Below are 13018 nucleotides of genomic sequence, written 5' to 3'. Positions count from 1 at the left end.
CAATAACAAATAACAGAGGGCCTGAATCTTCTTAAAGAGAGCGAGATACCTGTGTTTGTTAAAATTGCAACTTTGGGAAATATGTTATTGGGAAATTGCAACTTTGGGAAATATGTTATTGGGAAATTGCAACTTTGGGAAATAACAGAGGGCCTGAATCCATACAACCATATTATTTCCATGTTTGTTTCTAAATATTTACTTCAATTTTCTCTATTACTTGTAATTATCCAGCAAAACGTTCTTTAAGTAGATGTCTTTGTTTAAGTTTAACAACTGAAGAGGTGAGAGATTAAACCATCAACTTTTAGAATGATAATAATTAATATTTTATTCACTAAGTCATGTTCGGATTGATATTTCAAAATTAAATTTTATAGATTAGGAAAGTATGGAGGAAGGATCATATAAGAAATTAAAATTGCAACTTTGGGAAATTCAAAATAGGGTGATTATCAAAGTAGAATCAGTCAACCATCTTTGACAGAAATAAAAATTCCTATAACAATCCATGTAACATAAATCCAAAATGACTAGTCCTTCATTTTCCTATCTAATTCTTTCCAGCAATCAATCAATCCACTTTCATAGGAAGACAGAACAGAAAATATTACAAATTTCCAAAAAAAAAAAAAAAGATATTACAGAGCATAAATTCCATTTGGTTCATGTCCTTTCGGATATTTTAAAGATTAATCAGCAAAGTCTCAGCTGGATGGATGTTTAGGGGAAATACTGTAATGGGTAATTTGATTTGACTTTTTTGGAGCTAGAAAAATCGTGCCTTTATTTGGAACTTTTGAAGAACCGAAAACCCAAAATTACCCACGAAAGGGGGATCGAATCAGTTCTCCCGGTTGGATTTTCAACAAAACCCTCCACCGCTGCCGCCGCCGCTGCCGCCGCCGCCATCGCCAACGGCCACCGTCTGATCTAGATTAAGAAGATCGAAACATACCCCTTTTTTTAGAAACTTGAGGGAACAAAACAAATCATTAACCCCATTTTTTTGGGGTGTTTGTCTGTTCTATCACTTTTTTTTGTTTGATTTTTCATTTCTGATTCATCCCTAGTTTTGCTTATCGTTTTCTCTGGTAATACCCCCTTTGTTTCTTCTTCTTCCTCGCATTTGTGGTTTAATCTCTTCTTCAAACATGGCTGCTTTTTCCCTTTTTGTCTATTTTATTGCCCTTTGCTCTTTAGGGTTTGTGTCTTCAACATCTCTTTCCCGATCTTCATTTTGCCCTAAAGAATCTGATTTCTTTCTCTATGGCGTTCGATCTCAATGCCCTTTCTCTGCGGTTCCCAGCTCGCCTTTACAGGTATGATGTTCTTTGTCATCTTGGTTTTGTGTTGATTTTCCTTTTGCTTAGGCGGTCTTATCACTTTTCTCTGTAGTGTTTTTTTTTTCCTTGTCTGAATTCCAACTTGTTGGAGGCTAATAATATTTGTGTGGTTTTTTATTTTTATTTATTTATTTTTTTTATAAATTCCCTTGTTGTTCTGTACCTTTAGTTTTGGAAATCTTAGAGATTTGCTAGGATTGTTAGAAGGAATGTTAACGGTTGAATTTTGGCTGTGTTGAGCTCTTTGATTGTTCTGTACATGATGAACATTCAGGTGAGGGGAGGTGAAGAAATTTATGCATATTTGTTATTCTCTTTTGCTATTGAAATTTTCAAATGTTAACTGAAAATCAGGTAGGAGGGATTGATCTTGAATCAGGTTGAGCTGGGATGATTAATGCATTTTTAACCCAATTTTTGTGTGGACGAGAAAGTCAATTGAAATGACTTGGAGTTTTTTTCATTCAAACATTACATACGTAAAGTTGGGTCAAGTTGGGTTGGGTAGGGTTTTGATTTCAATACAAAAACCTAATTGAATTTGAATGGTTCAAGTATCAATTTCAAATTATGTATTTAAAGTCGGATTGAGTTGGTCATTGGTCTTGCTTATAAACAAAAACCCAAAATATAATACTATAAAGGTTGTTCTCATTGATTTGATATTAATAAAATCCAAGAGAAAATATATATAGTGTTTAATTAACTCTATCAATAAAACAATGCTGAAATGTATCATTCTCGAGAACAACAGAGAACAGGGAAAAGGAAAAGAAAATGCAAGCATGGATCCATCCTTTCCCCCCACCCCTCTCTCCACAAAAACGTGCCATTGGTTTCCTCCGACCATTGTATTCTCTGTTTATACCCTTGTGAAAGAACCTTGTACCTTCAAGTTGTTCCAACTTCCAAGAACTTCAAAAATGAAATTATGTGCTTTGGCTAGAAAAACAGAGTAACAAATGTAGATTTTATGTGGAAGTCAATTAGCTCCATCACTCTGGCAGTCAATAATTCCTAATTATCTCATCAGAGAAGAACACGAGGTTGGTTCTCTTTCATATCCCTCATATCTTATTACCCTGGGGAGGTACACTGAAAAAACCAAGCACGCAGATGTTTAGCTACATAGATGCTCTTCAACATAAGTTCTCTGACAACCACCAGAGTCCACTTCCTTCCTGTTTATTGCAGAGATGCCTCTAAACCCAAGAATCATCTGGCAATCATTGACACGCCTCCTTCCAGATAATTACTCTACAACCATGGCGGATAGGAAGGAGCTCCATGTTGGCCATCTCACCTCAACCATCTGACTGTAATCACCCCACCAGCCAATTATCCATGTCCTTTTTCCTTAACAAAATACCTTCAACACTTAGCTCCCATCCTTAGTGAAGATGGTCTTTGTATCATGGTTATACCCTGTTACCAGAACCACCACAAAAGAGAGTTTGTACTACCCATGAGAAGAAATCCAAAATGAAAAGGGAGTTACATAATCTTCTTCCTAGTCTATTATGACAATACAGTGATGTTGGCATTTAAGGAGGGAGTTACATAATCTTCTTACTAGTCTTACCAGTCTAGTACATGAGTTTGTACTACTCATGGGAAGAAATACCAATGTTGATCAATGAAATTTATTTCTTGGATGTACGAGGTATGTGCTTTTGGGAAAAAAAAAAGGAGCTTTGATTAAACAAACTCTTCAACAACAAAATTGGGTAGTATTCTCTTACAGAAACGAAATTATCAAATATTGACACCAATCTTGTCAAATCTTGTATGGAGCCCTTCACATATTGGATGGGCTTCTCTTGATTCGGTTGGAACTTCTGGGGCATTCTTATTCTACGGAGTGAGCTTGTCTTTAGGATCAAGGAGGTTATCAAAGGTTTTTATTCTCTCTCTATTCATGCCTTTTAGGCTGATGGTTTCTGTTTTTGGCTTAGGACTGTCTATGGGCGATATGAAGTGATTTTTATGATGATTTCTGGTGAGAGCTCTAAGTGGCTGGTATAGGGTGTGACCAATGGATTATTGGAGGGGATTTCGATGTGACATGTTGGTCTTGGGAGAAGTCATATTGAGATCACTCAACCACCAAAAGTATATCTTTCAATGATTGGTTTGCAAACTATCACTTTCAAAATGAATATACTCAACCACTAAAAGTATATTATATTCCTTCACAAAATGAATGTTACACTTGGTAGAGTTTTGGTAATGTTCAATATCTCTCGTTACTGGATTGTTTCCTAGTGACGAACCATTGTCTAATTAAGTTCGGGGGCCTTATCTTTCTGTGACACTGCTTGGGGGCCTTTCCCTTTTCGATTTGAAAATGATTGGTCGTGAAATACTTCTTTTAAGGAGGTTTTGGAAAATTGGTGTAATAAAAAGCAACATTTGGGGTTGGCCTAGTCATGGTTTTGTGATGAAATTGATAGGGTAGAAATCCAAGCTTTGAAATTGGGACAAGTTCCAATGTCTTGCTACATCACAACTCCCGAAATTATTTCACAATTGAATTAGTTGAACGAATAGGAGACTCGACGTCTTGAGAACAGATTGAAAATTTGACTGCTCAGGAACAAACTTGTTGGCATCAACATTGTAAATTGAATTGGTTCAGGGAGGGTGATGAAAATACTAGGTTATTTCATCGTATTTTAGCTGCTCGCCAAAGGAAGAATTTGATTAATGAGATTATTTCTAGGTATGATGTTAGTGAATGGAGTTAGTTTATTCACAGTCAGAGAAGATATTGAGGCCGAATTCATTGATTTCTTTCCAAAATTATCATCTAAGATGATAATTCTTGATTCCTTACTACTGATATTGATTGGTGCCCTACTAGTGTGGATCAGACTACTGGATTGGAAGTTATATTTACAAAGTTTTCCAGTCGTGGAATCGTTGGGTATAAGTAAGTCTCTTGAGCCAGATGTTTTACCTCTAAAATTTTTAAATACTCTTGAAATACAATTGATCTATGATTTCTATACTTCCGTTATCTGGCCCTCAATGAAACTTATATTTGTTTTATTCCAAGGAGTTTGAATTTTAAATATGTTGCTGACTACTGGTCAATTAGTCTCATTCCCTATGCATACAAGATTATTGCTCGCGTTCCTGAAAACGGATTGAAATTGGTTTTGCTTTCCACCATAGTTGAGAACCAATTGGCATTGGAGTCTAATGGACAAATTATGGATGCCTCTCTTTTGGTTATTGAGTTGATTGATGATTGGCTCACCTCTCACAAGAAAGGTGGTGTTCTTAAATTAGACCTAGAAAAGGCCTTCATGCCAAAGGTTTCAGTAGCACTTGGAGGAGATGGTTTCATGGTTGCATATCTAGTGTCAAATATTCGATTATTATTAATGTTGTCCTAGAGATAAAATCTTTCCAATTCAAGGCATATGTCAAGGTGATCCTCTCTCTTCTTTTCTCATCATTTTGGTTTTGGCTTGTTTAAATAGGTTTTTAACATAGTGCTAATTTGGGTAAAATTGCAACTCATCCTATTGAAAATTCACAGTTTCGTTTGGCTCACTCTCATTTTGTCAATGATACACTCTTGTTCTCCACTTTTGACATAAAAGTTTTGGAGAATCTTTTTGATGTTGTTAAAATTTTTGAATGTGGTTTTGGTTTGAACGTCTACCTTTCTAAGAGTTAGTTGTTGGGGATTTACATTGCTCATGATAATTTGAGCATTTCGATAACAAAGTTTGGTTATCAGAGAGGTACTTGGCCCACCTTTAGTGGGAAATCCAAAAGCCACAGGTTTCTGGCCACCTATTATTGAGAAAATTCAGCATAAACTTCATAGTTGGAAATATACTTTCATCTCAAAAAGAGGTCGACACACTCTTATTCAAGCTACCCTTTCTAGCATGCCGACTTACTTTTTGTCTTTGTTTAAACTTCCATTAAAGGTTTCCAATACATTGGAAAAGCTTGTTCGCGATTTCTTTTGGGAAGATACTAGAGATGATGGAGAGATGAATAATATTAATTGGGAGACAACCCAACTTCCTAAATTTTTAGATGGCATTGGTATTGACAATTTTCAGAAGCACAATTTGAGTCCATTGGCAAAGTGGATTTGGAGATTTCTGACTGAAGGTAATGTGTTATGACGCCAATTAATTGTTGCCAAGTATTATTGATCGCAGCCTGTTTGTTATGGCCTCATCAGATTAGTAGTGGATCTAGCCGATCCCCTTTGTGATATATTTGAACATTGGGCCTTGTTGCTTTTCATGCTCATCATTGCTCAGGTAATAGAAGGTCCACCTCTTTTTGGCCTGATTCAGACTGAGCTATGGAGTCGTTGCTATTGTTTTCCCTCATCTTTTTCGTCTTACTACTTGCCGAATAGTACTGTTGCTGAAGTTTGGATTTTTGTTCTTGATGCTTGGGATTCGAGTTTTGGACAGAACCTAAACACGTTGGAATTCAATGAACGAGCTACCTTATCTCATCTTCTTTCCATGATCGTTATAAGGAACCTTGATGATCATTGGTCTTGGCATCTTGATCCTTTGTTTCACAGTTAAATCTCTTATAGGAGTTTTCTTGTTGGTACTTCTACACCAACATTAAATAATGTTTACTCAATGACTTGAATTGATACCTATCCAAAGAAGATTGAATTTTTTCTTTCAGAGTTTAGTCTTGGTGCAGTCATTACAGCTTCATCTGCAAATAAGAATGCCTTATTTCCACCTTTCTTCTTCTTGGTGTATTATATGTTCGTCGTATTCAAAATCTCTCGGACACCTTTTGCTCATTGCTTTGTCGCTTCAAAATATGGGGTGACTTTTGGATGCTGTTAGGTTGGTCTCTGACTCTGCCTAATGACATTTTTACTCTTATGGCTTTTGTTTTTGTGGTCCATCCTTTCCAAAGTGTGAAGAACTTAATATGGCTTCCTCTCAACCAAGTCTTTCTAGAACACACATTTTTAGGGATACTTCTTTCTTTGATTATTTTATGGATTTGATACTCTTTCAAGCTTTGTATTGTGTAAATGTGAACACCTTTTTATTGATTATAGCCTCTCTACTTTAATTGTTAAGTGGCGAACTTTCATGTGATCCACTGTTAGGTGTTTGGGTTTTTACTCTTTTATTTCATTTCATCAATGAAATTTGTTTCTCTTCTCGGAAAGGCAAGCATTGCAATGCTGAATGCATATAAAGCTATAAAGTAGAATAGTTGCAAAAATGGAAAGAAAAAAAATGCATATAAAGCTACAAAGTAGAATAGTTGCAAAAATGGGGAAAAAAAGGATAGCAGAGTTCTCTCATAGGCACCCATTATGATAAAACGTTGATGATCCTTCATTTGAAAACTCTGCTTTTTCTTTCCTTCCATCAACTGTTCCCCCATTGAATTCTTGTTCTTCTTTTGAGGGTTTGACCAGCCAAACCTTGCCCCATGAAATCTTGTACAGATGTTGAAAGGTTCCAAGAGATGCTAAATTTGTTTCTAAGGTTTTCCATTGAGTGTTAGAGTTTGCATATTTAAAGTGAAGCAACGTCAAATGTGGGTCTTTCCAGTGCATGGACAGAGGATGCACCAATTAAGGAAATGTCATTAAATTCTGACATTTTGATTGCATTCTCACATTTGTATTCAGTTTTTGGAGGATGTTCAAACTCATCTCAAATTAATTCTTTAACTTGATGAAATCCTAAATGTGCACAAATCAAAGCCCTTTCTTCTTAGGAGCTAAAGAACTTCTGATAGATTGAAGAATCTTGCCCTTTGTAGGAAAAACAGATTTAGAAGCAAAAGTAGGAGGAGATACTGGAAATGCAAAATACTCTTCTGCAATTTATGACAAGCATGCTAATTAGAGGGATTAATTTTCCATTTGTACATGATATAAAATCATTACTATGAGATACTTAATTTTCACTTCGTCTCTATATCTACACAATGTTTCCTTCCCATCATTTTGTTTACCATGATGGTGAAATACTAATGGCATCCTTGTCATCCTAGTTGTACAACTTTGAGTAAACTTCATTGGAATGATGAAGCTTGGTTTCTGACATATTCTGAATTGTGATAGGAGTTACTTCATGTCAATCATTCTAGCATCGATCAACTGGTTAAAGCATATCTCTCTAATCTTAGTTAGAGGTTCAAATCACCCAACTCTGAACTCAAAAGATCATTCTACTCTTCATGTAGTTTCTCCCCTTTTGAAATTATTTCTGGTAGTGTTTGTTCAGATTTTGGTGGTAGTAGCAAATATTAAAAAAATATCTATTTAGAAAGGGGGGCTAGTGCTGAGTGCCATATGATTAACATTTTGCACAGAAGTCAATGTATCTGTTGTGTGATAAACTTTTTTAGGATTCTTAAAATTAACTTCAGTTGTTTCTTCTACAGCTGATTCATTTTCCTTGTAATTTTTCTACTTGTCAAAGATGGGGTATCAAATTTTAGACATGAAACATAACTGCAATGTTTTCCGGACCCTTCTGCCTGAGTTTTCATAGAGCCACTTGTGAAAACAATTATCCTTGCAAAACTATCTGAACCCCTTTGGCCCATATTTGTTTCAATGTAGAAAGCTAAAATTTAGTTTAGCTGGACTACAGTGTAAGTGGTGCATCTTTACAAGCTTTCACTGTGGTATGTTAGTCTGATTGTTATAAAAAATTGTTACCAATTACAAAGACCTCCTTCGGGCTACAACCTTAATTACGTTGGTCTTTCTTATTCTCATATTGATTTCCTTTTCCCTCTTCTGATTTTTAGGTGGATGGGGACTACATCGATGGAACTTTGACTAATTATAAGGAGGTCGGCTATACCTCCGTGCTCTTTTACGCTTCGTGGTGCCCATTTTCTCTCCGTTTACGCCACACGTTCGAAGCTCTCAGTTTCTTGTTTCCTCAAATTGAACACTTGTTGGTTGAGCAATCTTCTACACTACCTAAGTAAGTAGTTCCTGACTTTCTTATTGTAAATTCTAGTTTTGTGTTCTGTTTTTCTGTACTGAATGCATTTTCGGATTGTTTCCAAGGAAAGTTCGAAGATAACTACCCCAAAGTTTGTGCAATATGAACCTTTCTAAGTACTTTATATTTGATCAACTAATGAGATGGAAAATTGAAGCAATCACCCATTTGTTGTTTTCAAGTGCTAAAGAGAATTTTTTTCTTTGGTATTGAAAGTAGAATAGACATGCGGGTTTATCTCTTTACTTATATATTTATCCTCTCATCATTCAGTGTACTTTCAAAATATGGAGTCCACAGCTTCCCATCTATATTGCTGGTCAATGGGACATCACGTGTTCGATATCGCGGTCAAAAAGATATACTTTCACTTGTTCGTTTCTATAACCGAATAACAGGTAAGGTTCTCTTGTGTTTTCACATATGGTGGATGTGTGTGGTTTTGCTCAAACGAGTTGTGTCTGGTTATGTCAGGATTAAAACCAATCCCGTACTATAGCGACGCTGAGTTAGTTACTATCGAGAGTGTTGGAAAGCCGGTTATCCAACTGCCAAAGTTTTCCTCGACAAACAATATATTGAAGAGCGAACCATTGTTGACATTCTCCTTTGTATTCATTTGTCTTCGTATAGCAATCTTCAAATTACCACATATGCTGCACCAGCTAAACAATCTTTGTAGATCTTACATGCCCCACCTAAACTTGGAAATATTTGGTGAAACACGACAACTAATGGGGCGTGTTCTTCACATGCTCGATATCAGAAGGGCGTGGGCCAAACTAAGGCTATACAAGACAAAGAACATCCACAAGGGAGCAAGGAACGCACGTGTTTGGGCATCGTCTTTGGCATCTGTCTCGTTGGGTGAATCCTCATCCTCGAGATCGACTTAGGTTCACCCAAACCTTGTAAAAATGGAAATCGGAACTTTTGATGATAGAACCATCCTACTTTCTGATCAAACACAAGTACTTTTCTTGCAATTAGAGGTAGTAGAGAGTAGAGTAGCCTTTTTTGCTTCCTCTTCTGAAGGCATGTACAAATTGTTCCTCTTATATTGTATAATATACATATTACACACAATCAGAACATGTATAAATTCAAACTGGCTGTTTTGTTTGTTGAATGATGAGTTGGTTCATCGTAATCTTAACGATAGCGTCATCAAAATCGGTAGTTAGTACTTGATTTTATACTTGTTGGAAAGGTAACATTTTTGCATCATTTCCAGGTTTAGAAATTAGAACTTGGGTTGTAATTGTTGGAAATCAAAGAAAATTATTTCAGAAAAGATAAGAACAGCAGGCTTGTGGGGCATTGATTTAGGGACCAGATTGAGAATGAGTTTTGTTTTGTGCATACTATTTTCAAAGATTGCTTGTAAGGAAGAAAAAGGGGACTTGTGTGATTGAATGTGACTGAAGATATTTGTGCTGTATAAGAGGCCAAATGCCAAACACTTGGGGAGTTTGCTTATTCAAATAGTGTTTGTATTTTTTGGGAGTTTGGACATGTGAACACTGCCATGAAATTTCGTGGCTATTACGAGTCGGTTTGGTAATGTTTCTATTTTCTATTTTTTATTAATTGGTTTTCTTCTTTTGACGTTTCTAGAAGGAAACAGAAAAAAAGCAAAAAGATATTTAATTATGTAGATACTTCTGATTATTTGATTCAAGGAGAGTGGAGTAAACAGACTTTTGACATCCCTACTATTTCATAAACAACCAATGAATCACACAGAATTTATGTAATAAAATATCAAAAATTATGTCATGTACACCTTAAAAATTCAGTTATCAAAATATTTCAACTTAGCTACTAAAGGATTTTGGTCATTGAGTGTAACGCTCAAATTTAAAAGGGATACATAAATAAATATTGAATAGAGTTCACATCTGATTGAGAGTAATCATCAAGATATAAAAGTATGAATGTGTGATCAATAAGGACTTAAAAGAATTAATAATTACTACTTATATAAAAAAAAGTGCATCTTCTTTTCCATGGTTCAATGGAAACTTCGAAGTTAAATATTCTTGGCTTGGAGCAATTCTATACGGAGTAACTTGCTAAAAATTTTTCTTAGAAAATATGCAAGTGAGGAAAAAATATCATAAAAGGACCTGCAAGTTTTGTGGGGTAGGTTTCACTTTCAAAGTAGTCCAAGACAAGTCGGAAGTAGAGATGTGCACGGGGCAGGGCCGGGGATGCCATTCCCTAAATAATTAACTTTGTCACTAAATTGTTTATTATAGTTAGTTTTATATGACAATTTGAATTTAAAGATAAATTATTCAAATTTTGGCCTAAAAAAGCCAATTAATTTTTTAGTAGAAAGAAATAAATATAAATCAAATTATTCACATATATGATCTAAATTTAAACATATTCATTATGTTTCCCAATAATTCAAATTTGAAATTTAAATGTAATATTTATATAATAATAATAATAATAATAATAATAATAATAATAATAATAATAATAATCATAATAATATAACATTAGATAACTATACTAAATAAATATGTAAAAGCTAATCGAGGCGGGTACGGGGAACAGGGCAGGGTTGGGGCCGAGGGCGAGGATGGGGAATGCATTCCCCGTCCCCGTCCCCATTTGGCTCACGGGGAATTTTTCCCCCATTCCCCGCCTAATCGGGAAATCCCCGTCCCGTTTGAGGCGGGACCCCACGAGGCCCATCTCCGTGGAAAAATTGGACATCTCTAGTCGGAAGGGGAATTTATATCGATGACCCTTTTTTAGGGGTGGAAATGAAAATAGTCCAACGTTAAAAAAAATGCTCGAAAAATGGTCCTTTGCTTACATCATCTACATGTGAAAGTACCAATTTGACCCGAAAATGCGCTCGAGGGCCTAACACTCACAAATTCTCGTTCCTCATCAGCACAATTGGAACCTTTTTTTTCGATTTTTTCCCCTTCATTTGTATTCTTCCTCTAACTTCTTTCTCTCACATCATAATGGACGTTTTTATCTTTGTTTTAACAAGTTCATCTTCTACAAGGTAGCAATGGTGATAATTGCGCTTGCTTTGTGATGAGCAATCTTTTTTTCATGTTTGTTTTCAAGGGTTCATCTTCTACGGGGTAACAATGGAGTTTTTTTCCCAATTTTTTTCTCCATTTTTTCCACTATGTTCATCTTCCTTTTCCATTCTTCAATACAATTTTTGTTTCTTCTGTTTTTTTCCAACTTGTCAAGCCAGGTCCAACATTTTGATCAGACTTTTTTTTTTTTTTTAAACAAACTCTTTTTTCATGTAGATCTTGAGAAATCAAAGAGAAGATTTTTTCTTTCTCACGCAAGTCTTGAGAGAAGAAGAAGCGAGGAAAGAAACGGGGAAAGAAGTGAAGAAAAAGAAGCAAGGAGAGGTTGGAATTAACTTAAAAGAGAGGAAAGAAATCAAAGAAAAACTTTGCATGGGAAAGAGAGGAAGGAATGAGACATCAGACCCTCACGTCGTTCATGGACCATTTTTCATTTACATCCCTAAAAAGGGTCATCCGAACAATTTTTCCAAATAAGAATGATATTGCCAATTTACAAGAGATGCAAAAGAATGTGGAACCATCAGATTGAATCCGGATTTTGAATTTAGGTCTAAGACATTACTATTAGTTTTTACACTCGATATTTTAATTTCGGAAGTTTGAGTATTTGTTATAGTGATTAATGAAACTTAAAGTTTCACTTGTTTTAAAAAAAATAAAAATAAAATTAAAAAATGTTTTTCTTTTTAAAGCTAAGAGTTATAATTTTCTCTCTTTTTTTTCCTCTCTCTCTTGTCCCATCCATGGCCTCTGTTGCTGGTGAATGCCCCCTTCTTCCCTAGTTGAAATTATCTGTAATAAGATAGTGACTACAATTGAAAAGGTCTTATCAATGAAATTTTCATTTATCCCACCAAATCTAAGTATTAGTAACAACTTCATTTTATAATTTTTTTTAAATTACCTCTCGTGAGAAAATGATTCCACAAACAAAGGAATTGCATAGTACCGTAAAAACGGATTCATTAAAAATCCCAGTCAATATCCAAATGCTATCGCCAACTCCTTTTTCCTTTGTCTTTCTTCTCATTTTTCTTCTCTTTCCTCTTGATCTCCTTTCCCCCTTCCCCCTTCCCCCTTTCCCACATTAAAAAAGAAAAAAAGAAACCCTCCTTTCAAATATAAAACGAGATAATTGGTAGTGATGGGCGATAGTGGCCACGTCTTAGAACCTTAGTTCTTGAACATTGACACAGTTGATAGAGCCTTGCAACAAAAATTTCCAAGGCATGTGTGTGGGCAACACACATGAAAAACGAGACATGCAACACAACAAGCGCAATGCTGATTGGCATGCATGCCTAGGCATGGCCTAGGCGAGTGGCAGCACACTCGAAGGAGAGGGGCATTGGGCACGCACCAAGTGATGGGTGACAAGAAATGACATGCACATGATGTGCGTGGGAGATGCAATTTTGGCGGCAGTTGGCTTGGTTGACTGAACAATCATTTAAGACGTATAAATGGATTGTTTAATCATATTAGGTAGTTATCCAAGATCATGAGTAGTTATCCATATAGGGATGGTAGTTGCCTAAGTTAGTGGTGAGTTAGTGGTTGTCCGAAATGTGGGCAATTACCTAAAATAGTGAAAAGTGGA

The 13018-nt window shown here is 35.7% G+C and overlaps 1 protein-coding gene across 1 annotated transcript; it reads left to right on the top strand.

Moving 5' to 3' along the window:
• The first annotated feature begins 391 nt into the window (after positions 1-391).
• On the top strand, positions 392-9467 carry APRL5 (APR-like 5). Its single transcript, XM_039026246.2, has 4 exons — positions 392-1322; positions 8136-8317; positions 8612-8736; positions 8813-9467. Exons 1-4 carry the CDS (start codon positions 1155-1157, stop codon positions 9232-9234), a joined length of 897 nt encoding a protein of 298 aa, XP_038882174.2. The 5' UTR covers positions 392-1154; the 3' UTR covers positions 9235-9467.
• Positions 9468-13018: the final 3551 nt, after the last annotated feature.

The sequence above is a fragment of the Benincasa hispida genome, chromosome 3, assembly GCF_027475165.1.
Source record: "Benincasa hispida cultivar pf3 chromosome 3, pf3_genome.v1.1, whole genome shotgun sequence".
Taxonomy (NCBI): domain Eukaryota; kingdom Viridiplantae; phylum Streptophyta; class Magnoliopsida; order Cucurbitales; family Cucurbitaceae; genus Benincasa; species Benincasa hispida.
Note: the sequence above shows the minus strand (reverse complement) of the source record. Positions and strands in the feature narration are given on the sequence as shown.

Bases quoted from the DNA above. Each gene is read 5' to 3' on its own strand.
- APRL5 (XM_039026246.2), top strand. From the start codon at position 1,155: ATGGCTGCTTTTTCCCTTTTTGTCTATTTTATTGCCCTTTGCTCTTTA. The intron at 1,323-8,135 runs GTATGATGTTCT...TCTGATTTTTAG, and splicing joins TTCCCAGCTCGCCTTTACAG to GTGGATGGGGACTACATCGA. The intron at 8,318-8,611 runs GTAAGTAGTTCC...CTCATCATTCAG, and splicing joins CAATCTTCTACACTACCTAA to TGTACTTTCAAAATATGGAG.